A 25,388-nucleotide genomic window follows, 5' to 3' on the forward strand; every position below is an offset into this window, starting at 1 on the left:
GTTGAAAACTGACGAAAAATTTAGCTGATACTAACGTAAGACCATAAGACTGAACAAAATAACACTTAAATTTTAAATCATAACAATAATGTTTACTTCTAAAACAAATTCTTCATTCGTCCGCGGACTTCTTTGTGTCGTAGTCATAAATGCCTCCAAATGGAGGTGTGTGATGCGTCTAAGGATAGAGGTGACAATAACGTAGTGACGTCACCATCTATGTATAGAATGAGGAAACAGCCTATCCCAAAAAAGTGGAAAACAGTTTAATCTGCAAATTTCACGGAACACGACAAATACCACTCAAATGGCAGTCGCACGACCACCAGGTCTTGATTTAGATAAAAGCTGGCCTGAAAATTCGGAATGCCTCACCCTGGATTTCGGTCCAGCGGAAACTGTTCATTGTTGGAAGCAGATGCCAGAGTGCGCGGAATTTGTTGGAGCTAGGTTTGTATTAATCCAACTTGTTGACGCTCTCAAATATTAAGTTACTTTTTATATTGGTAATATTTGGAGCGTACAACCGGGGAGTGACTCAAACAATGGTGGAAAGTTTTCCTTCTTTGTCTATATTGTTGCGCAAGGATTTTGTGCGCAACATTCAAGCCCCGATCATAGGCGCTCGACCACTATTTAAATTTTCAATATCTCTCGATTCGCTCGCTGTGTAGATATAATTCAATAGCACAGCCTCGATGTTAAGCATGTGGAAGAATAAACAGCGTAAAATACAGTTTGCGTTTGTCTGTTGTGATGCAGAGCGTTATATAGCAGGGGTTTTTCAGCACTGTCTGCGTCTCCGGGAAACGGAGGCATTCCCAAAGCAAACGGACCCGTTCCCAATCAAATTTTGATTGCATTTTTCCCAATTCCAAAAAATAAAATCTTCCAAAATCGTAAAAAGTAAACATAATTTATATCGAAAGAGTGACTTCCCTTCATTCGCCAAGTAATAAAACCTTTAGTGACACAGATTTTTTGGTGTATTTGCCGGATGCATTTACTTTTAGTGATGACGTTCGAACTGTTCCGCATTTTACAAAAGAGTATATAGAGCCGCACAATACACATTCTATACCATATCTGTAGACGCTTATTTTCAATCATGGCTTCGCACAATAGTAAATATTACATTAAAAAAACAAGAAAAATAGACGCTAAAGGATGTGTAACAGTATCATCGGTGTTTTTGAAACGCTTATGATCTTCCGAAATTACTGCCGCGAGTAACCCTGAACAGACAAGCTCGGACTATACGCAGCAAAATGTAACAGCAACAGAAGTAATGCCAGGGCAGTCAATCACAAAATCGGCCACTGAATGCTCAGAGCCTTGTAAGAAAGTTGTAGTTCTATCGTCATTTAATACATTAAAGTATGAAATGAAATACCCATGGCTCTATTTTAGCTCAGCAAAAAATGTTGCTGTAACTTGTGTTTGGGCAGTGTTTGTTTTGCATGTGTTTATATAAAGAAAATTGTTAAACCATAGACTTATTTAAGCATGATTAATTCATTTTTTTTCCCAAAATGAGCCGTTTCACAAAACAAAAATTCTAAAAATGGGCAATTTCGTAGATAAGAAATTCCCAATATGGTCAGACTCCTTTTCCCAAAGTAAGCAGAAAAACCCCTGTATAGTAAACCGATGTTATTATACTTTTCTGGATTAATTATAAAGCATTGATTTTTTTTTCTTAAGTGACAATTAAAAAGTTCTGAAATAAATAACATATTTTATTTTTATACGGTACATAAATAATAGTGATACAGATCGTACAGTATACCGTCCTATGTAACGAAGAATGTAAGTACATAAAACAAAACAGACAGAGAAGTGCGGAAAGACATGCATAAACAGTTGCTGGACTTAGAAGAGTGAATAGAAACTGCACCATATCTGTTTTGAACATATGCTTATTAAATCGACAAAGATGAGCATACTACATCTACTAAGGTAAAAGTCGGTGTTAAAAGCTCATGTTAAATAAAATTACGCGTACATGTTACACCGTAATGCCTTCTTCTGATTGGTTCATATTTAAATCAGTTTCATGACATGGCGACAGGTCAGTGATTGTTTTGCGATTTAAGCGGAAGTTTAACAAAAGAATGTATGCCTTTCTAACTTCAATTCGAAGATATTTAAGATAATAATGGACTTCTGAACTTAAACATTATGAGTTGGTAATGTTATTTTGCAATTTTACGCAAATTGATGAAAATTAAAACTTTCTGGTGTCCACCACATAATTGACTTTTCCCCCGATAAGACGTTCCAAAGAATTCAGCCAATATAAAAAGTATCTCTAAATTCTTTGCGCGTCTTATAAATAAGACTAGGTTTGTATATTCTAGTGAATTTTAATGTCAAGACTTCTGATTAAATGTTGTGAACCATTTAAAATGTATTGTACATGGCACTGCGTATATTAGCATTTTATGTCAATTAGTCATTCAGTCTTGTCTTTTGAATAAATTAGGTCAAATAATTAATCAATTATCCCTTATTATCATAGTATCAGCCCCCCTCATAGAATCGTGACTTAAATGAAAAACCCTCCAGAAGTGCTGGAAAGTAAATGCTTTTCAATGGTTTTTGCACCTAGCTTGCATTTCAGTAGACTTTGGCCTGTTTGCTACATGCCCCTTTTTGGCAACAGCAGGCATCATTTGATAATTTGTATTGCAGACCACAACAAAATCTAGTTGTAAGTTTAAATATAAACATATGGTAAGTTGGGTAAAGCATTTAACAAAAATGTAATGAGCTAAAATTTTGAAGGTAGGACCTATTATATCATCATGGCTGATATGTTCAAGTGCTTACCATGAATAAGTTCATCATTCCAATCAAATATGTAGACTGCATGCAAATGAATTGTCACTCTGTTTTTGTTTCTGTAATTAGAATTTTTTTTTTTTTTTAAACTGAACCACATTTCAGATTGACACAGAATTTCATTTGTTGAAAAAGTTTGCAGTCTATCAATTTAGAAATCAATGTACATGAGTATGACATCTTATGTTTTCAGAAGGAGCAAGCACACAATGGTCTGTTACAAGGAAGCAGTCTATGTGTTTGGTGGGGACAACGGGTATGCTTATATACTAATGCTAAGTCTGTCTAGGTTGTTAAAAACACACAACAATATTGAAAAGCTTTCGAAATTTAATGGCATATTGCAAATGTTCAATGCCAAACAAAACAACAATGTTTAAAAATCTTTTCATGAGCATAAAATCTTTTAAAACCTTGGCTTAATGATAATTAAAAAAAACTTATGCAAACTGGTATGTCTTCATCTTAGCAGCATTATGAACAGTATACTTTATGATGCTGTGATTTGTTTGAAGTTCCAGCATTTGGTAAAACAGTTTATCTTTGCATAGCTTATACCGGTAGTTATGACAATGCCATCTTTTTGCATGGTAATGAAATGTCCTGCTTTAAATATTTCAAATTAGTAGAGACTAAGAGTGGATATTTTGTATAGCAATATTTGGGTTATTGTTACGTTAAACCCAAAAGCGTAGAATCTCAGTCAAAAAAACAACAACTGAAAATGCCAGTAAATGTTATCTTGTATGCAACTGTTAAATGTTTAATATGAAATAAAATATTTACCTGTACAGTTGTCTGTGTTTAGGAAGAATATGCTGAATGATCTACTGAGATTCGATGTAAAGGACAACTCATGGGGAAGGTATTTGTTGATACTGTTCAGGTTTTTTTTTTACTAAGAAAGTGACGCCGATATTCGGCGTCTTCCCCCACCAGAATTTTCCCCTAAAAATACTATTTCCCCTTCAAAATTATACTTTTTCACCAAAATATAATATTTTACCCTCAAAGAAATGTTTCTTTTCTTTTAGGAAGTCAACGATTATCCAATTTGTACCATGTACAACGATCTCGCTCTCTCTCTCTTTCTCTCCCGACGAACACTCAAATCTGGGAATCCCAGTGATTCTATATATAGCTCTTAAATTACGTCATGGAAACTGGGCAACTAATCGTATTAATCATGTGACTATTTTACTGGATTTCGGTCTTGCGCGAGAAGGGTGTTTCGTCAATTAATTACCGGAAACCAGTCGAATTTTCATCCTGGTTATGTGAAAGCAAAGATATAAACGTTTAAACAGAAAAAAGTCTCACAATTGGCGTTCATACACGAACAAAATAAAACGTTCGGACTCGGAAAATATTCATTGCGTTGATGCATTTTTTAAGAATGAATCATCAAAAACCGTTGAAACCCAGCAGGAATCGGAGGTACATGTAATTAACATCGATTAATACTGTCAGATTATTGTGAAAGTGAAAGTAGACAATCGGAAGCTTCCGCACCTCTCCCTTCCAATACTGTAGCAAATCTAAATCGTCAATTCATTCATCATGAAATTGAAATCATAATGTTGACATCGTTCCCCGGCCCCAGTTGAAAACATTTCCCATTATTAGATCTACACCTTCAACTTTATTTAGGACTTTGACTTTAATATCATACTTGTTCATGTGTTTAAGAACAAAAAGGTCAGACACATGCCTCTTTTTCTAAAAAAAACCCCTGAAGTCTGTAGGTGAGTTATAGACATTGAAATGAACAGTTTTTATTTTTTCCCCAAATATGTCTCTTTCGCGCTCCATTTTCCCCTTTTACCCAGCGTCCAGCGTCTTCCCCTTTTTCTAAAAAAAAACCCTGCTGTTTATAGCCAACAACTCATTTGTTTATCTTAATGATCAGCTACTTGATCAATAGATTTTAATAGACAGGAGGATTAGTACTTCTATCTTTCAAATGTATTTTTATATCAAGACCTCTGTGAATGCATACCTTTTCAGAAATTCTTTTTTGGCACATAGGCATGCCTTTTTGCAGAAAGCAATACAAATTATTGCACAGTATTTTACATTCAATTAAGACAGGTCTATGTTAAAGGTGTTATAAAGTATCATAATTGTATAGACTTTTAATAATGCCATTTTATATAATTGCTGTTGTTTTGTATATTTATAATATTTATAATGATAGGGACATGTATACTTATTATTTATGTGAATAACCTACCCTATTACTTTCAAATGAGCTGTGCTTTGTGAGAAAGGGAATTGATGTTTGTGCATCGGCCATCGAGTGTCATCCCAGATTAGCCTATGCAGATGGCACATGCTAATCATGGACGACACTTTTCACTTGAATTGTATTTATTGTTTAAGAGAAGACAAAAAACCAGTTCACACAGAAAGTATAGACCATGATTAGCCTGTGCGGACTGCACAGAGTGCTACTCCATTATGTTACTCAAAGTTCCTGCTACCATTTACAGAGCATTTACCACGGGTCTTCCCCCGGCACCTAGATACCACCACTCGGCAGTCGTTCACGAGGGGAGCATGTTTGTGTTTGGTAAGCCATGCAAGGCTCTTTTTCTTGTGTACATGAATTGTGACATTTGTGAGGTCCTTCCTCTCTGGATATATTATATAACTATATATTCAATGTAAACTTCACACATGTTTAGGGGTTATAGGTCACCCACCAAGGCCCATAAATCTGACATGAACTAATGCAGAATTAGGCCTCTTAAAGTTTTTAACCAGGTTTTACGAAGGAAAAAACTGGTTATTAGATTGGCGAATGTCGGCGGGCTGCTGGGCCGGCGGAACAAGCTTGTCTGGGCCATAACTTTGTCATTCATTGTTAGATTTTAAAATCATTTGGCACATTTGTTCACCATCATTAGACGGTGTGTCGCGCGAAAGAATTACGTCGATATAACCAAGGTCAAGGTCACACTTTGAGTTCAAAGGTCAAAAATGGCCATAAATGAGCTTGTCTGGAACATAACTTTGTCATTCATTGTCAGATTTTAAAATCATTTGGCACATTTGTTCACCATTATTGGACGGTGTGTCACACGAAAGAATTACGTCAATATCTCCAAGGTCAAGGTCGCCAAGACTAAAAATATATTTATTTTGAAACAAGTGTGGTAACTATGAACAATCAGTTCAGTTTGAGTTGTCTTCCTTTATCAGACTTTTTTTTTTCAAATTGGAAACCTGGTTTTGTGATAATTTTGTCCCTTGTTTAGTTCTTAGGAAATTCAGATAAACTTTTGGGTGCAACAACTCCTTTCTCTGGCTCACATGCTGACCTAGCATTCGTTTGCATTTGCGGCCAGTTAGGTCAAAGTCAAGCTCACTGTAGCTTAAAATAGATAAAACAATTCTGCTCTTAACACCATCCCAGGTCACATGGGCTGTTAGCAGAGCTTTAATCCAGGTTGCCTTGATGAGAAGCAGGTGTACAAACCTCTAGCAAATCAGACAGCCAGTGGCTGGTTTCTTTCTATAATCTTAATAAAGATTCATCCCATAACAAAAGATCTTTCAAGTCATTAGTTCCTGATAATCTTCTTTCACCATTTTTTATTCCAGAAAGTGATTTTTTTTTCATAAAAACAGTAAAGATATTTTCCCCTAAAGTAAGGGGTATGCGCATCTCCAAGCAATTTTGGAAGCCCTATGAGAATCATGGTCTAATACGTTAAAGTTTATATCATTTTGATCTTGACATAGACCTACGTATTGATTTATTCAGAAGGTCCAAAATAATTGGAATTATCCAACACGAGATGTTTTGTATAACATGAATACTGTTTGTAACAAAGCTTTGTTATCGCATGGATGTTACCTGAACATTATCAACACAAAAACGGCACTCTTTGATTATGACATTGATCTACTTTTTGATTTGAAATATTTATTTAGATTCTCCTGATTCTTTGTTAACCCAAAATGTTTAGTCTATCATCACTAATGCCTCTTACAGAGCTTTGGGGCATTAATGGATGATATCTTTGAACAATGGTAACACGTGCACATTACGAGACCTCAGTTTTACTGTGACATTCACCTACTGTTGGATTAATTCAAAAGATCCAATAAATTGCTTAATCTAATAAATTAATTGTTCTTTTAATATCAATCCTGCTTACTCAAAAGCTTTGAAACTACCATGAAACACTGAGCACACTCACATGACCTGATCTTGGTTTGAACTACCATGAAACACTGAGCACACTCACATGACCTGATCTTGGTTTGAACTACCATGAAACACTGAGCACACTCACATGACCTGATCTTGGTTTGAACTACCATGAAACACTGAGCACACTCACATGACCTGATCTTGGTTTGAACTACCATGAAACACTGAGCACACTCACATGACCTGATCTTGGTTTGAACTACCATGAAACACTGAGCACACTCACATGACCTGATCTTGGTTTGAACTACCATGAAACACTGAGCACACTCACATGACCTGATCTTGGTTTGAACTACCATGAAACACTGAGCACACTCACATGACCTGATCTTGGTTTGAACTACCATGAAACACTGAGCACACTCACATGACCTGATCTTGGTTTGAACTACCATGAAACACTGAGCACACTCACATGACCTGATCTTGGTTTGAACTACCATGAAACACTGAGCACACTCGCATGACCTGATCTTGGTTTGAACTACCATGAAACACTGAGCACACTCACATGACCTGTTCTTGGTTTGAACTACCATGAAACACTGAGCACACTCACATGACCTGTTCTTGGTTTGAACTACCATGAAACACTGAGCACACTCGCATGACCTGATCTTGGTTTGAACTACCATGAAACACTGAGCACACTCACATGACCTGTTCTTGGTTTGAACTACCATGAAACACTGAGCACACTCACATGACTTGTTCTTGGTTTGAACTTGAAATATGCCTTATTTTAACTAAAACTGTTTCAAATGCACGTTTGCCTGATACTGATAAGGGTTGCACTTGGCACATCAGCATTTACTCAAACAATTATTGCTTTGTGGAATATTTGGTACACAAACATTGAGTGGTTAAGGCCTAAATAATAATGATTTCAATTGTTAAAGTTGATAAAGGAATTCACATTGTACAAAATAAATTTTCATCAAATGTCTATATGCTCTTTTACAATCTTTTTTTTAACATGTGGATGTTGCACTATAAGGACTGTGATGTTTTACTGGTACCAGTATGGTCTCTCAATTGCAGGTGGCTACACTGGTGACATCCACTCCAACTCCAATCTTACCAACAAGAATGACCTGTATGAGTACAAGTTTGCCACTGGCCAGTGGGGGCAATGGCGCATAGAGGGCAGGTAGGCAATACAGCACTGTAAGCGGGGTTCAAATAGACCCTGGAAACAGGTTTTGTATCAAAAAATCTTTCACATTTTCTCGAAACAACGTAAAAAGGTCCATGAAAATAACAATAAATCCTTAAATTTACAGGAGTTAATTTCAAAAATGTATATTTCTGTTAAAATGGTTAAAAGGGTTTAGATAAAGTGATGCTCAGCTAAAAAATTGACAATGTAGTGTGGTATTTTTGTTGACACGATAACAAATCGTAGTGCTGCAACAATACGCCAAAAACCGTATTGCAATATATTGTCAGTTCAAAAACCCGTATTGCAATATATCGCAATATATTGCTAACTTGTACCAAAATTATAACTTGCCATTTACCCGATAATCCCGTATATTCCAGTTTTAAAGCAAATTATGGTATATATTTACTATAAATGTGCTCAAGAATAACAAGAAACACAAACATTGGCAAATTTTCTTAAGTATCAAATACATTTTGGCATTTCGTTACTATTTAAAGATGTGATGAAATAACGTCCAACCGGGGCGTTTTTTTCCACTGAACACTCGTAATTCACCTGATGTGATGTTCCCGTTTTTATACAACACAAAATACACCCATACTTTCTATGCCACGTTCTACATGTCTGTATAATTTTCGTACGCTTTTTATTGAGACAAAGGATAAAGCACTTTTTATTTGACGCTAGAATTTTTTATTGTCGCATTAGCATTAAAATTTGGAAGCGTAATTCAGAAATTCGGATACAAATTTAATAATGCTCAATTCAGAATCGAACAAAACATTTACAGCTGTGCGCAATTAATTCAACGATAATCTGTTCAAAAGCATCGAACGAATGCTCCGATGTAACAAGGCTACTCCGTATAATACACTATCAGAATGCTATTTTTATGGAATTTTTTTTTTACACTGCTTTGTTTTGTTTACCTTGTTATCATTATTTGCAAATGGCTTTTCTGGACGAAATGTGAATGAATTTTTGTAAAATGTTCGTACTGGTATGATGAAAATCGTATCGCAATACAATATGCGGATTGCGTATTGCGATATATACCGATAAACCGGTATATTGTTGCAGCACTAACAAATCGGTAGTTATTTATTTGGAGAACAAATACATATTTTTTATGACAAAATGGCTGTCCTGTAGATATGCAACAAAAGTCAAGTTTTTTAATTCACAAGCTAATTGGGGACAACACTACCTACCTGCCTCAAGCCCCATTAGCCCAGAGGGAGGTTCATGTGTCACATTGTTGTTGTGCCTTTGCAGAAAACCAGTGGCTAGGGCTGCCCACGGAGCAGCTGTCTACAACAACAAGCTGTCCATATTTGCGGGCTATGACGGCAATGCTCGACTCAATGACATGTGGACAATACCACTCACAGGCAGTGGTGACATCCGTACTTGGGAAGAGGTGGGAATATTATATTTTTGTCCCGTTTGTATATGTCATATATCCAATCATTTTTGCAAAGCCAGAAGAAAAGAGTCCTCAAAAGGTGTTTTTTTTTCTCCATATCCAATTAATTTTTTTAAGGTATTCATAACAAAAAGCTTAAATGTTTTGTTAATATGTCAACTCTTGATTTAAGTCCGGCTTAGTAGTTGAATATTTGAAACTGTATTTTCATGTCATTTCTAAATCCAGAAATATGTGTAGGATTTGAAAAGCTGTTTCCTGTGATGCATATTTGTTAAGACATCTGTATATATCTGTATTGGAACTAATTCCAATTTCTAAAGGCCTTATATGGTCTATAGGCAAGGTCTCTAGATAAAAGATGAATTAAGTCCTTGACTGAATGAAATCGTATTCACAGGTTAGACAGAAAGGTGACATTCCACCAACTTGCTGCAACTTTGCGTTGGCTGTGGCTCGAGACTCAATGTTTGTATTCTCTGGACAGAGTGGCGCCAAAATCACCAATAACCTGTACCAATTCTCTTTCAAAACTAATGTGTAAGTAATTGTTTTTTATGTTCATGATATTGTAAATTAGTTTTGAGTTGTGTGCTTAAGCATGCATCTTAATTTTTTTAGGCCGGTACCTCAGGTTTTAAAGGTCTCCTACTGCTGATAGTGGTATACTGGTACAGATGTGGAGGTGACCATGGGTTTACTCCATGTTTTTCTGTGTGTCAGTGTTCTTCTTACCTCTGCATCAGGATCAGGGATCATATTTTTTTCGGTTTTGTCGGTCCTAGACCGATTGGGTTCATGTAAGACCGATTGAAAATCCTAAACAGTCGGTCCGATTCTGTCCTGACATGCATAAAAAACTATTTAAAGTCTATAAGTTCCCAATAAAATTCGCTATTCAAGCTCTGTCTGGCTAAAACTTACCATCGCTAATCCCTTTAATCCCCCCAATTAACAACCCGCTTCTGCTACTCGAGTGCACCAGTGTTGTTTTTGACACCTTATCGGCGCTTTATCGGCAATAATTGATTTTATCAGGCATTCACACTACAGTGTTTTTATGATAGGGGTCTCTAATTGCTATCAAAAGATGTATCATACAGAAATAAACGCCAAATATCCTGTGTATTATTCCACCTAAGGTTATAAAACCTGTCAAGACACCGATTTTGTACATCAAACAAATTGGATGCATTGATGTTTCACATAAGTTAACTTTCGTTTTCGACTGATTGTCAGAAAATAATTTGTAACATATTGCATTAATCTAAATTTAGAGTTAATTGAAGATTGGTTGAATACGAAAAGTGCTCGATGCGCTCACATCGCGTCACACGATTTACATATGTTCAAGGGGATATCCCTGTACCGATAGGATGTCAAATCGAGGCATACGGGGAAACCCCACAATTCAGTTTATGGAGTGTGTTTACTTCCGGAGAATGTAGAACGCTTTGTTCACGAATTTCTGAAACACACGTATCGTCAAAATTGGGCAGAAAATTAGAGTTTTTGTAAGTAATATACTGACTAAAGTAAAGGTGGAATGATTGATTGTTTTAGGTGTCCTGCTTTTTGGTCAAATTTCCCGACAATTTTTTTATGAAATGTCCCGATTTGGACCTAAAAAATTCTGGCATGTATTGATTTCGGATGTAATTTTTCGAATACTTTTTCCCCCCATTTTAAATCCAGACCCATTGATGTTGTGGGAAAATATGATCCTTGCTCTGCATCCAGCGCCCTAGACACAAAGCAATTGCTGTAGACAGCACCCTAGACACAAAGCAATTGCTGTAGACGGCGCCCTAGACACAAAGCAATTGCTGTACACAGCGCCCTAGACACAAAGCAATTGCTGTAGACAGCGCCCTAGACACAAAGCAATTGTTGTAGACAGCGCCCTAGACGCAAAGCAATTGCTGTAGACAGCGCCCTAGACACAAAGCAATTGCTGTAGACAGCACCCTAGACACAAAGCAATTGCTGTAGACGGCGCCCTAGACACAAAGCAATTGCTGTACACAGCGCCCTAGACACAAAGCAATTGCTGTAGACAGCGCCCTAGACACAAAGCAATTGTTGTAGACAGCGCCCTAGACGCAAAGCAATTGCTGTAGACAGCGCCCTAGACACAAAGCAATTGCTGTAGACAGCGCCCTAGACACAAAGCAACTGCTGTAGACAGCGCCCTAGACACAAAGCAATTGCTGTAGACGCATTGTTTTAAAGAACTTGTATCCGCAGGCTTTTTTTTACCCCATGCATTTGTTATTTTTACACTTTCTATGTACAATTGTATGTAGGGGAATGTATCAATGTGTTGGGTCAAACATTTCTCTACATGTAATAATTTGATAATCAATTTTTGAAATGCATGTTAGTTTGAATACATGCTTGTATTTATAGTGAAAACATGAATCTAAGCAAAATTAAAAAACAAGTAATTATAATTATTTTAGCAAATACAATTCTAAGTAAATGCCTTTCAAACACATATTTCTTGACTGTATATTTGTTTTATTAATGTTTAAAAACAAAATTAATTTAAAAGATACAAAAAGAGCTTTTCTAAGTTAATGTTGATGTTTCTGGTAAACAGGTCAAGGTAAAAAAAATATTTTAATTCCTCCTGCCCTTCTTATTTTCTTTGAAATGTTTTCTTTTAAAATATGTTTATTTTCTCGCCAGTTGGTTGAAGATCTCGATGGAGCACATTTTACGGGGGTCCCCACCTCCCCCAGAGAAGCGGTACGGCCATACAATGGTTGCCTTTGACAGACACCTGTACGTGTTTGGGGGAGCCACAGGACAGACCCTCCCCAATGATCTGCACTGGTGAGCAGCTGGTTGCCATGACTTCTCATTATTATATGAGCCTCGTTCTGGGAAAACTGGGCTTAATGCATGTGCGCAAAGTGTCGTCCCAGATAAGCCTGTGCAGTCTGCAGACCACATTTTCCGCTTAATTGAATTTTGTTTAAAGGAACTCTCTTCTTAATGAAAATCCAGTTTTGCGTCATGTTTCAAAGTGTCATGTTTGTGGATCAAAACTTGAAGCACATGCATTAAGCTTAGTTTTTCCCAGAACGAGTCTCATTTTCTAAGATTCATCGTAACAATCGTGTTTAACCCAGCGCAAGTAAGGAGAAAGGTATTCTGGGGTATTCTGGAATCACTTTCTTTCTGTCTATAGACATAAACTTCAAATCTTACGCTTTTCAGTGTACAATATTCAATTTGAATGTGTTTAGCACACCTGGTCACAATGTGCTCAGTGTGCTTTTGTGATCGCCTGTTGTCCGGCTTGCGTCGTGCGTTGTGCAGTGCCAACAGAGGCCACATTTATTTCTGATCATCATGAAATTTGGTAAGAAGATTCGTTCCGATGATATCCTAGAAGAGTTGTAAAATGGTTCCGTTTGGTTAAAAAAACATGGCTGCCAGGGGACCGGCATTTTTCCTGTAATGGCTAATGTAAAACCTTGTTTACACTCTAGAGGCCACTTGTATTGTCTGATCTTGATACTTGATATCTTGGATGAGTTCAAAAATGGTTCCTGTCTGTTATAAAAAATTGCCACCACACAGGTGGAAGTAACGTACCCTGGATAGTATATGGGCCCAGGAGCCCAATATATTCAAATAAATATATATAATCGTGTTTTATGAGAGGAAAATTGACAAAGAGCAATGAAAAAAAATGCCCACCCTCTTCTATTGGAATCATAACAAGGTCATTAACTAGAATGTATCATAGACCTGTTTTGCGGGCCGCAAACATGTAAAAAATAGTTTTAATCCACAGCATCCCTTGGTCCTCTAATGGGCAATTTGACAACCTTTAAAAAAAAATTACTTCAAAGAAATCTGTCCAGGCATTTACTCACAGTCGGCTGATAAACAAGCAATATCTCGAGCCCGTTTGTCTACCCGAATAAATCTTCTACAGACTTTCAAGCAATTTTTTTGAGTTTTCTCCCCTTAATTGATAGCTCGCGTCCTATTCCTTTAAAACAATGAGGCATGTCACATAATGCATGCATATGCAACCACTTACCCCTAAAAACTAATTCCAATACAATCAGAATGAGTAAGTATTTGTCATTTATTTACATTTGTCAAAGCGTCGTGGTTGTTGTTGATTGGATTATTCTGTGCCCGGCTCTGTGTAATTCACTTCTAAACCGGGTTCAAGAGCAATGGTGACTTTCATTTTCAAGTAAATTAAATTTAGGGTTAAAACAGTTGTTGCCAAAATAAACAAAACTTTTGAAGTTAGTTTTTAGGGGTAAGTGGTTGCATATGCATGCATTATGTTACATGCCTCGTTGTTTTAAAGGAATAGGACGCGAGCTATCAATTAAGGGGAGAAAACTCAAAAATATTGTTATTGTTCACAAAAGATGACAAAATCTAGCTACAAATAAACACTCCGCATGTATTTTCTGTAAATTATTTGAACTTATTAAAATCATGCAAAAATTAGACTTCATGTAAAATATCACTTCATCCTTTCTCGTGGAAAGCATGGTCTTTAATATTTGAATTCTGAATAATTGCTTGTAATGTTAATCAAGTTGGTTTCTGTTTGTCGCTGTACACAAGCGTGAATGTGATGCTCCAAGAAGGCAAACAATCTGGACCAAACTGGATTTATGAATGTCAGAAAAAAACTGAAAATTAAAGTGGGGAAAAAAATTCGGTCCACTGCTGATTTGTGATATATTGGACATCGCGATTTATTGGTCTGCAAAATATTTGAGCTGCAGTGTATTTTTTTATATAAAAGAAATAAATACTTCAAGCTTTACCTTGTCATAAACAAAAAACTATAAATCAAAAAAGTTATCAAGAACAGATATATTGAAATGATGGCATATATGATGCAAGTTGTTGAGCTACGATAATTTAATCAAAATCTCATCACCATCCACGTTTTAAATGCACGCAGATTTTTACATTTTTGGTGAACTTTTGTGATCACTTTTTGTCTGTTGTCTGTCGTGCATTGTGATTTGCCTTGCTTACATTGTAGAGGCCACATTTATTATCAGATCGTCATGAAACTTGGTCAGAGGATTTGTCCCAATGATATCTTGGGCAAGGTCAAACATGGGTTTGGTTGAGTGAAAAACATGGCCAGCAGGGGGCTGGGCATTTTTCTGTAGCGTTGTAGTAAAACCTTTTTAACACTCTTAAAGTCACATTTATAGTTCAATCTTCATAAAACTTGCTGTGAACATTTGTTATTATGATATCTTGGGCTGCACAGAACAGGTCAGTTTCTTTGTATCTCAGGTGAGCGACTTTGGCCTTTCAGGCCCTCTTGTTTTGCATGTGCATGTGCCCATAATTGTGTTGAATATAATTTTCCTGTAAAAAAATTGCAAGGTCAAATTAAAGCAAAAACCTTTGAACTTTGTAAAGGCCCCATGGATTGCCATATGTTCACAAAACTTGATTTATACATTTGTCCAACTGTTTCTAAGTGGAATTAGGACTGGCTTATATTAGCTCAAGAACTAGATCACTAGGTCATATTTGAACATATGCTGGGGCACACTCAAGGCTACATGTAGAGCCTAATGTCATGAAAATTGATGAGAACATATCCACTATTAATATCACAGCTGTATGAAACATACTAACAAATTTCCATTATTATGCCCCCCTTCAAAGAAGAGGGGGTATATTGCTTTGCACATGTCGGTCGGTCGGTCTGTCGGTCGGTCCGTCCACCAGGTGGTTTCCGGATGATAACTCACGAACGCTTGGGGCTAGGATCATGAAACTTCATAGGTACATTGATCATGACTTGCAGATGACCCCTATCGATTTTGAGGTCACTAGGTCAAAGGTCAAGGTCACTGTGACCCGAAATAGTAAAATGGTTTCCGGATGATAACTCAAGAACGCATACGCCTAGGATCATGAAACTTCATGGGTAGATTGATCATGACTCGCAGATGACCCCTATTGATTTTGAGGTCACTAGGTCAAAGGTCATGGTCACGGTGACCTGAAATAGTAAAATGGTTTCCGGATGATAACTCAAGAACGCATACGCCTAGGATCATGAAACTTCATGGGTAGATTGATCATGACTCGCAGATGACCCCTATTGATTTTGAGGTCACTAGGTCAAAGGTCAAGGTCACGGTGACCCGAAATAGTAAAATGGTTTTCGGATGATAACTCAAGAACGCATACGCCTAGGATCATGAAACTTCATGGGTAGATTGATCATGACTCGCAGATGACCCCTATTGATTTTGAGGTCACTAGGTCAAAGGTCATGGTCATGGTGACCTGAAATAGTAAAATGGTTTCCGGATGATAACTCAAGAACGCATACGCCTAGGATCATGAAACTTCATGGGTAGATTGATCATGACTCGCAGATGACCCCTATTGATTTTGAGGTCACTAGGTCAAAGGTCAAGGTCACGGTGACCTGAAATAGTAAAATGATTTTCGGATGATAAATCAAGAACGCTTTTGCCTAGGATCATGACACTTCATAGGTAAATTGATCGTGACTCACAGATGACCCCTATTGATTTTCAGGTCACTAGGTCAAAGGTCAAGGTCGCAGTGATAAAAAACGTATTCACACAATGGCTGCCACTACAACGGACAGCCCATATGGGGGGCATGCATGTTTTACAAACAGCCCTTGTTACAACTAGTTCCAAGAAATCAAAGCAGCTTGATTCAGTAAAGACCAAAATCATTGTTTGTTTTAAAAATTTTAAATTTGTGCTGCAAATGTCTTCTTTGCCACTTTGTTTTCATCAGACTAAAAAGTGCTTCTGAAAATGCATTAAAAAAACAAGAATGTGGGAAAAGTGCAGGAACCATAGCAAGGGGCCATAGCCCATATTCAGCTATTGCTTATAAAAAACCCTGTTAAGTGATCTCATTTTGGCAAAGGTTTGTCAGCCTTCTTAATATATAATAATAATATAAGACCCTTGGGCTTTAATGTGACACGTTTACTGATTATATGTATTTTCATTGTTCAGTAAAATGATGTTCTACAAGAAATGGCTGAGCTATCCTGTTGAAAACAATAACAGTCAGTAGATATATTTACAAGTACTCGTGTCAGTGGAAGTAAAAAGTAAAGAAATCTGCAATTTATTATTAGTATTATTTTGTTATGTTTTTAACAGAGTCGACAACAAATTGCTGTAAGGTTTGTGTTGTTGCAGTTTTGATCTGGATTCCCAGACCTGGTCTATAACAGAGCCTTCTGCAGACAGCAATGTGAGTACATTTTCTGACATATCCAAATATTTTTATGCTCCCCGAAAATGTTCAGGGAATTACCAGTTTGTTCTTCCTTTCATCACACTTTTGTTACAGTTTCTCATAGCGCCTTCAATATTTAACCAATCTCTTACATATTTGGCATGTAGGTACCTTGCATGGACCTCTACCTTTTGATGAGGTTTGAGGTCACTGGGTTCAAGGTCAAGGTCACCAAGGCTAATAATAGATTTTTTTGGTCACAGTTTTGTTACAGTTTCTCATAGCGCCTTCAATATTTAACCGATCTCGTACATATTTGGCATGTAGGTACCTTGCTTGGACCTCTACCTTTTGATGTGGTTTGAGGTAACTGGGGTCAAGGTCAAGGTCACCAAGGCTAATAATAGATTTTTTTGGTCACAGTTTTGTTACAGTTTCTCATAGCTCCTTCAATATTTAACCGATCTCGTACATATTTGGCATGTAGGTACCTTGCTTGGACCTCTACCTTTTGATGTGGTTTAAGGTAACTGGGGTCAAGGTCAAGGTCACCAAGGCTAATAATAGATTTTTTTGGTCACAGTTTTGTTACAGTTTCTCATAGCGCCTTCAATATTTAACCCATCTCTTACATATTTGGCATGTAGGTACCTTGCTTGGACCTCTACCTTTTGATGTGGTTTGAGGTAACTGGGGTCAAGGTCAAGGTCACCAAGGCTAATAATAGATTTTTTTGTCACAGTTTTGTTACAGTTTCTCATAGCGCCTTCAATATTTAACCCATCTCTTACATATTTGGCATGTAGGTACCTTGCTTGGACCTTTTGATGTGGTTTGAGGTAACTGGGGTCAAGGTCACTGAGGCTAATAATAGATTTTTCTCAAGTTTACACTTTGGTCCTTTACCTTTTGATGTTATTCAGGCCTGGTTACATATTGACAAAGCACATCAATGGGGGGCATCCATCAGTTTCACTGATATTCTTGTTGTCCTTGTTTAACATGGTAATACCAGGGTTTACGTTGGCACGTTGTCCAATTAGATTGTGTAAAACATGACATGATAAGTTTAAACATTTGCTATTATTTTGGCACTTTAGAAAAACTTACCGAAGAATGCATAATATTAAGAATATGTTTTAAGGTAATATGTAGAATTTTATTTATATAGGTCTCTGAGAATATCAGGTCTTTAGTAAACCTTGTTAACACTCTAGAGCCCAAATTTGTTGTCCAATTTTCATGAATCTTGATTACCATAAAACATTTGCCAACATGATATTTTGGATGAGTTTGAAAATGGTTCCAGTTGGTTTAAAAACATGGCTGCCAGGGGGTGGGGCATTGTTCTTATATGGCTGTAGTAAAACCTTGTTAGCACTCTAGAGGCCACATAAATTGAGACTTTGTCAGAAGATTTGTCCCAATGATATCTTGGACGAACTTTCGAAAATGGTTCCAGTTGGTTGGTTGGAACTTTCGAAAATGGTTCCAATGGCTGCCAGGGGGCATGTTTAAAGTTCAATCATCATGAAACCTGGTCAGAATATTTGTCTAAATGATATCTTGGATGAGTTGTAAAATGGTAATGGTAGGTTGAAAATAATTGCCGCCAGGGGTTGAGGAAGTTTTCCTGATATGGCTATAATAAAACATTGTTAACACTCTAAAAATCACATTTATTGTCCACTTTTCATATAACTTTGTCAGAACATTAGTTCAAATGATATCTTGGATGAGCTCGATAATGGTTCTGGTTTGTTGAAAAGCATGCGCACTAGGGGGTGGGGCAATTTTCCTTATATGGCTTAAGTAAAATTATGTTAAACACTTTAAAAGTCACATTTATAGTACAGTCTGTATTGCACTTGGTCAGAACAATGACTATGTTTCTAATGATATCTTGGATTAGTTTGAAAATGGTTCCGGTCTGTTGAAAAACATGGCCACCAGGTTGCGAGGCATTTTCCCTAAATGGCTATGGTAAAACCTTGTTTACCCTCTACAAGTGACATTTATAGTTCAATTTCCAAGAATATTTGTCAGAACATTTGTTCTTATGATATGTATGGCTGCACAGAGAACAGGTCAGTTTCCTTGTATCTCAGGTGAGCAACTTTGGGCCTTTCATGCTCTCTTGTTTGCATTTTAGCATATGTATTTCTTGATAGCTCATGCATATTGTTAGTTCAATATCATGTTTTAACCTCTGGATACTCTTACATTGGTCTTGTAAAGAATTTGCATCAGTAAACATTAGTTTGGTCAATTGAGGCATAAATAAAAAGTAAGCATGGAAGTAAACTATATTGTCTACCAAATGAGTAAAGGGATCTTGTCACATATTGCAAAATGTTTAACCCTTTCCCACTCAGAAACAAAGTTAAAATGTACAAACAGCATAGAACCAGAACAGCCTGCGATTAGCTCGCTGTCTGTTCAGGTTTTATACTGTTTGCTGCTCATCAGTATCTAAGGGTTGGAAATGAAGCCAGTAAAACTTCAATATAGTAAGAAAGGTAATTAATTTAATTTAACTTTCTAAGGGACTACAGATGCGTCAAAATACGTATCTAAGTAGTAAAGGGTTAAATAAAACTTTAACCCCAAAAATGCTTAATGTAATCATACTAAATAAAATAACCTCTTAAAGCTAAGGCAAACAATGAATTATGTATTAACTCTTTCACTGCTGGAACCGAATTTTGAAGGCCTTTGCAAACAGTTTGGACCCAGATGAGACGCCACAGAACGTGGCGTCTCATCTGGATCCAAACTGTTTGCTATTCTGATAGTATTCTTTGAAAAAAATCAAAGAAAATGATGATTTTATAAATTCAGCAGACAACATTTTAGCAGACGACAAATTTCCCAGCATGCAAAGGGTTAAAATTGCATGGGAAATTCTAGCATAACTGCAACTGCTAGTATTGATTGCAAGCAAGTGACCTTGCAGTTATGGATCTGTTAACGTCATTGGTACATATTGAGAGCTGTGCTCTTGCAGCTATTTTAATGGAAGCTTTGTTATTGACACTAGACAATCCACTGGATAAACTTAATAAAGTGAGGCAGCAAAAAGCAATGGAATGAGGTCATTGTTATAGCTTAGTATCAATTGACTTGACTGTTAAAGATTTTTTTAACTTCTCCGTTTGGAATAAATATATAGATAGAAAAACTCCTGTTTAAAAAACAAACATTATCATGTTCAATGGTGGAAGATGCATACATCATACATCAGACATATTATGTTGTGGAAAATCTCCAAAGGTAACATAGGCTGAAGTCTGAGGATTGACAGAATCAGCAAAGCTGACATATGGACCTGATGGAAACCATGTTGTGGGGAAGAGGTTTTAAAGCTGGAAAGTAACATGCAATCTCCATGGCTGAATATTAAGCATGATGGTGAAGCATGCATCCTTTATTATTAACGGTTTTACTTGAGGGTACTTCGGTTATCTTTCAGTCTTTCAATTAATTTGGTCTGTCCGTATTTTTCAAATAAAATATTAAAGATACTTAAATGAAACATGGAAAGGGCGATGTAAGGAGTACATTTGACTCTATGCAGACTGCACAGGCTAAATGTCAATGACCTTTACACACATGCATTAACCCCGGAGTACCAAGAGTGTGGCCCCAGAGTGCGGCTCATGACCAGATTTTGCATAGGCGGGGCTTGAGCTAGGCTGAATAGGCGGGGCTTGAGCTAGGCTGAATAGGCGGGGCTTGAGCTAGGCTGAATAAGCGGGGCTTGAGCTAGGCTGAATAGGCGGGGCTTGAGCTAGGCTGAATGCGAACCTTTTTCCCATAAAAAGTATACTACAAAATATATGATAAAGGAATGTGTGTTTGTGTTAGGGTTTATAAAGAGAAATACTTTCTCAAGAAAAGGAGAACATGAACACATTTCAGGTCTGGCAAGGGTTAAGTGAAAAATAAATTCTCTTTACTAAAAAAAAAATATCTTTAAAAAAAAATAAAAGTTGATTGTGGTTGGTGTTGATGAAAGATGAAGAGATATATCAATTAGATCAAATATAGTGAATTTTTCCTGCGCAATTTTTAGCTGCATCAAACGCAATTCAATTACAGGGAGTTGTGCCAAATTTTGTGGCTTATTTAGCATTACTAGGTATTATTGATCATACATCTAAAGATACAGAACAGAAATACACAAGAAGAATGGAAATGAAATGTAAACATATTATTCAAATCATACTTTAACCCGCAGTATGAATGAGGCTTTTTATTTTTAAGTATTGATTTTTATGCCCCCTTTCGAAGAAAAGGGGTCATATAGTGATCGGACTGTCCGTCTGTCTGTCTGTCTGTCCATCTGTCCGTCTTTCCGTCACACTTTGCGTTTAGGTTTCGAAAAATGCTCATAACTTCTATGTCCCTTGAGATTTAACCTTCATATTTGGTATGCATGTGTAAATGGACATGGCCTTTCCATACGCACAAACATTTTTACCCCTGTGACCTTGACCTTGAACTTAAGGTCCGCATTTAGGTTTCGAAATCTGCGTTTAGGTTTCGAAAAATGCTCATAACTTCTATGTCCCTTAAGATATAACCTTCATATTTGGTGTGCATGTGTATATGGACAAGGTCTTTCCATACTCACAAATTTTTTTACCTTGTGACCTTGACTTTCAACATAGGGACCGCGTTAAGGTTTCAAATCTGCGTTTAGGTTTCGAAAAATGCACATTACTTCTATGTCCCTTTAGATATAACCTTCATATTTGGTATGCATGTGTATATGGATAAGGCCTTTCCATACGCACACACATTTTGACCCCTGTGACCTTGACCTTGAAGTTAGGGTCCGCGTTTAGGTTTCGAAATCTGTGTTTAGGTTTTGAAAAATGCTCATGACTTCTATGTCCCTTGAGATATAACCTTCATATTTGGTATGCATGTGTATACGGACAATGCCTTTCCATACGCACACAAATTTTGACCCCTGTGACCTTGACCTTGAACTTAGGGACCGCGTTTAGGTTTGGAAATCTGCGTTTAGGTTTCGAAAAAAGCTCATAACTTAATTCTATCAAGTGTTTATAGGGGGCATAAGTCATCCTATGGTGACAGCTCTTGTTTATTCCTTTAATATTTTATAGATGGACAGACTTAGACACAAATGAAAATGCAGATATTTTCCAATATGTGAGCATGGAATTTGAATGATTTGATTGCTTTCTGTTTTATTCCAACCATGAGAAAAGCAACACACATGCCAGGAATTCAAAGTTTGCTTTTCATTGACAGCTATTGATTCTGTAGACTTTCTGGAAAAATGTGAGAATTTATTGACAAATAAATATTCCCTCAATTGCTTGGAAGAGCTATTTTATTATTACAGTTTCCTTGAAGTTACCAGCGTTACTTTGAAGTGTTATAATAATAATTGGACAAGTTCTTATTCTTAAAACTGTGTTTTAAGATATTTGACTATTAAACATGTTGAATATGAGGTATTTTTTTGTTTTAAGAAATTGACAATGAATTAAAAGAATTTGCCTTTACTTAAAAATTTATTTTTTGGAAGTTACAATGTTATGTGCATTTTTGTTATCATTAACATTTGAAGAATTCTCCTTTAAAAAATCAAAAGAAAGAAGTGAAAATTAAATTAAAAAGTTATTTTATGGATTACAAAAAGAAGCACATAAGGAAATAATTTGAGTTAAAGGGAGAAAGTTAACTTCCGTTAAAGAAGCTAGAAGCAGGAGAATGGTGACATATATTTTGAAGCACTTGTTTTCTAATTGTAAAAAAATTGTAAGTTTTTCCTTACCTGTAAAAAAACAGGGTAGGTGGGTAGTGGAAAACCTTTTTTTAATAACATTTTAGCTCGCTTTGTTTAAAATGCTCATAGTAATATTGCTATATTGAAACCTTGGTAACAATCACGAAGTCACAAATTTAGTCAAACCTTCAGGAATATTCAAAACAAAAAGTGGTGTTGTTTATTACATCTGGACTGAGTTTAAAATGATGATTTTTATTGAAAAAAAAAAGAAATTGAAAATAGCAAAAATAATTAAAAAGCTCAAACTTAAATAACCAGGAAAGGATACACAAAATCAGGATCAGTTTGGTTAGTGGAAACAAACAACATTGTTGTCCTGTAGCCAATTGTATAAATCTGGATATCTCTTATCCAGCGGATAACTTTTGTTTATCTTCAATTTTATGATAGGATAACCAAAAGTTATCCGCTGGATAAGAGTTATCCAGATTTATACAATTGGCCGCAGAACTTAACTAAATTTATCAATCATATATTTTGTTCATTTAAGATCCCACTAGGTCGGCTCTTCCATGCGTCTGCTGTTGTTAACGATGCCATGTACGTGTTTGGAGGCACGGTAGACAACAACATCCGCAGCGGAGAGATGTACCGCTTCCAGTTCTCCAGCTACCCCAAGTGCACGCTGCATGACGACTATGGAAAACTGCTAGAAAACAAGCTGTTCTGTGATGTAGACTTCATTGTTGGAAAGGTGGGTTGTCAAGGGGTACACAAATCCACACACCTGTATATATAAAATGATTGAGGCCACTAGCCATAAGGTCTGACAATTTTTGCTGTTGTGCAGTTGAAGCAAAGTCTTTGTTTACACATACATGTTCCAGATGAGCAGAAGGTAGCCTTTAGATTAACCCTTTGCATGCTGGGAAATTTGTTGTCTGCTAAAATGTCCTCTGCTGAATTTCTAAAATTAGCATTTTCTTCAATTTTTTTCAAAGAATACTATCAGACAAGCAAACAGTTTGGATCCTGATGAGACGCCGCGTTCTGTGGCGTCTCATCTGGATCCAAACTGTTTGCAAACGCCTTCAAAATTCGGTTCCAGCACTGGAAGAGTTAAGACATTCAGTGTTGAAATCTTGGTGTACATTAAAAAAACTAGTAAAGTTTAAAATTATTTTTTTTTGCTATACTTTAGCCTTCATTTTGTTTAATCAATGAAGTCAATGCACTAGTTTAAAATTATTTAATTGATTTTAGCTTACCTGAGCACAGTGAGCTTTTGTGATGGCCTTTTGTCTGGTGTCAGTCGTGCGGCGTCAACATTTGCCTTGTTATCCCATGATATCTTGGAAGAGTTCTAGTCCAAATAATTAATAGTAATCTACTGATTAGTTTCAATGGTCAACATTGTTTTCTTAGAGCATATTGATTTCTACTTATGTTTCAGTTTTTCTTGTTAAATCTTTGCTTCTACATAAAATTATAAATAGTAAGACATGAATGAGAACGATTTCCTCTTCAATTTGTGAGAATTGTGGAAGAGCGATTTTATAGATTTTGAAAATAAACATAAACATCTCATGAAGTGTATTTATGGTTACTCTTTGAACTTAATTAATTGTTCTTAGGTTACACCTAACCAATTGTTGTTGTACAACAAACCACAGCATATTTAAAGGGGCCATTTCACGATTTAGTGAATTGACAAAATTAAAAAAAGTTGTTTCATATTCCCAAATTTTCGTTTTAGTTATGATATTTGTGTGAAAAAAGTAATACTGAACATTTACCATGCTCTAAAATATCCATTTTATGCATCTTTTGACAATTTGAAAACCTGAAAATTATAAAGCGTTGCAAAGCGAAACAATTGAATAATTTGGAGATTTCTGTTGTTGTCGTTATATTTTTGGGAAACTACAAAGATTGCTCATATCATTAAAAAATACGTCCGCTCATAGCAAGAGCACGGATGGTCGAGTGGTCTTAGCGGGAGACTTTTTACTCCAGGACTCCAGGGATCAGTGGTTCGAGCCCAGTTGAGGGTTACTTTTTTTCCTTTTTTTAATTGTATTCATGTGTTTTTTTACTGGAGATTTTTAGGTCCAATTTTTAAATTTATCAATATAAAGGAATTAACGACAAGCTTTAATACATGCCAAAATCTGTGAAAAGGCCCCTTTAAGCTTTGTGTACTCTTTAAATAAATGAAACCTATTTATGTTTGTAAAATTCTTAATGAAATAAGCATAACAAAATTACTGATGTAAATAAACACACATGGAAAGATCAAAGTTTTAATGATAAATTAATAGGACATTTCACATAACGTATGGCATCAAATGATTAAGCTTGTCTTAATAAATTCCTATGTGTAGAGAAACTTTCAATTGACACAGTGCTATATGGCAACTAATGGAATTTGAACAGTGGTAGTGTTTTCAGACCTTGAATAGAATTACTTGTAAGTTTTAATGTACATTTTTTCTAATGTTATTAGTAAAAGTAATGTTTATATTTTATGTTCAATAATTCTTGCATGATTATTCTGGGCATTTATATGAATTTGCAGCTGTTAACACTTCCGACATGACTTCCTGTTGGAACGATGCTATTGTAAAATGGTGTTAAACAATATGAGGACCTGGTGGGGCATGTTTTTTTTTTTTTTTTTTTTTTAAACCTATTTATTTAAGCT

At 36.2% G+C, this 25,388-nt stretch overlaps 1 protein-coding gene across 1 annotated transcript in view; it reads left to right on the forward strand.

Moving 5' to 3' along the window:
* The first annotated feature begins 237 nt into the window (after positions 1-237).
* The window catches only part of LOC127838547 (leucine-zipper-like transcriptional regulator 1), a 39,924-nt gene continuing 14,773 nt past the window's right edge, over positions 238-25,388 (forward strand). The window contains exons 1-10 of the mRNA XM_052366367.1: positions 238-450; positions 3,038-3,100; positions 3,653-3,709; positions 5,337-5,416; positions 8,111-8,219; positions 9,510-9,654; positions 10,061-10,200; positions 12,352-12,498; positions 16,878-16,932; positions 23,235-23,438. Of these exons, the coding sequence (XP_052222327.1) occupies positions 308-450; positions 3,038-3,100; positions 3,653-3,709; positions 5,337-5,416; positions 8,111-8,219; positions 9,510-9,654; positions 10,061-10,200; positions 12,352-12,498; positions 16,878-16,932; positions 23,235-23,438 (1,143 nt within the window). The 5' untranslated portion in view covers positions 238-307. The remainder of the gene's footprint in view (positions 451-3,037; positions 3,101-3,652; positions 3,710-5,336; positions 5,417-8,110; positions 8,220-9,509; positions 9,655-10,060; positions 10,201-12,351; positions 12,499-16,877; positions 16,933-23,234; positions 23,439-25,388) is intronic.

This window comes from Dreissena polymorpha, chromosome 1, assembly GCF_020536995.1.
Source record: "Dreissena polymorpha isolate Duluth1 chromosome 1, UMN_Dpol_1.0, whole genome shotgun sequence".
Taxonomy (NCBI): domain Eukaryota; kingdom Metazoa; phylum Mollusca; class Bivalvia; order Myida; family Dreissenidae; genus Dreissena; species Dreissena polymorpha.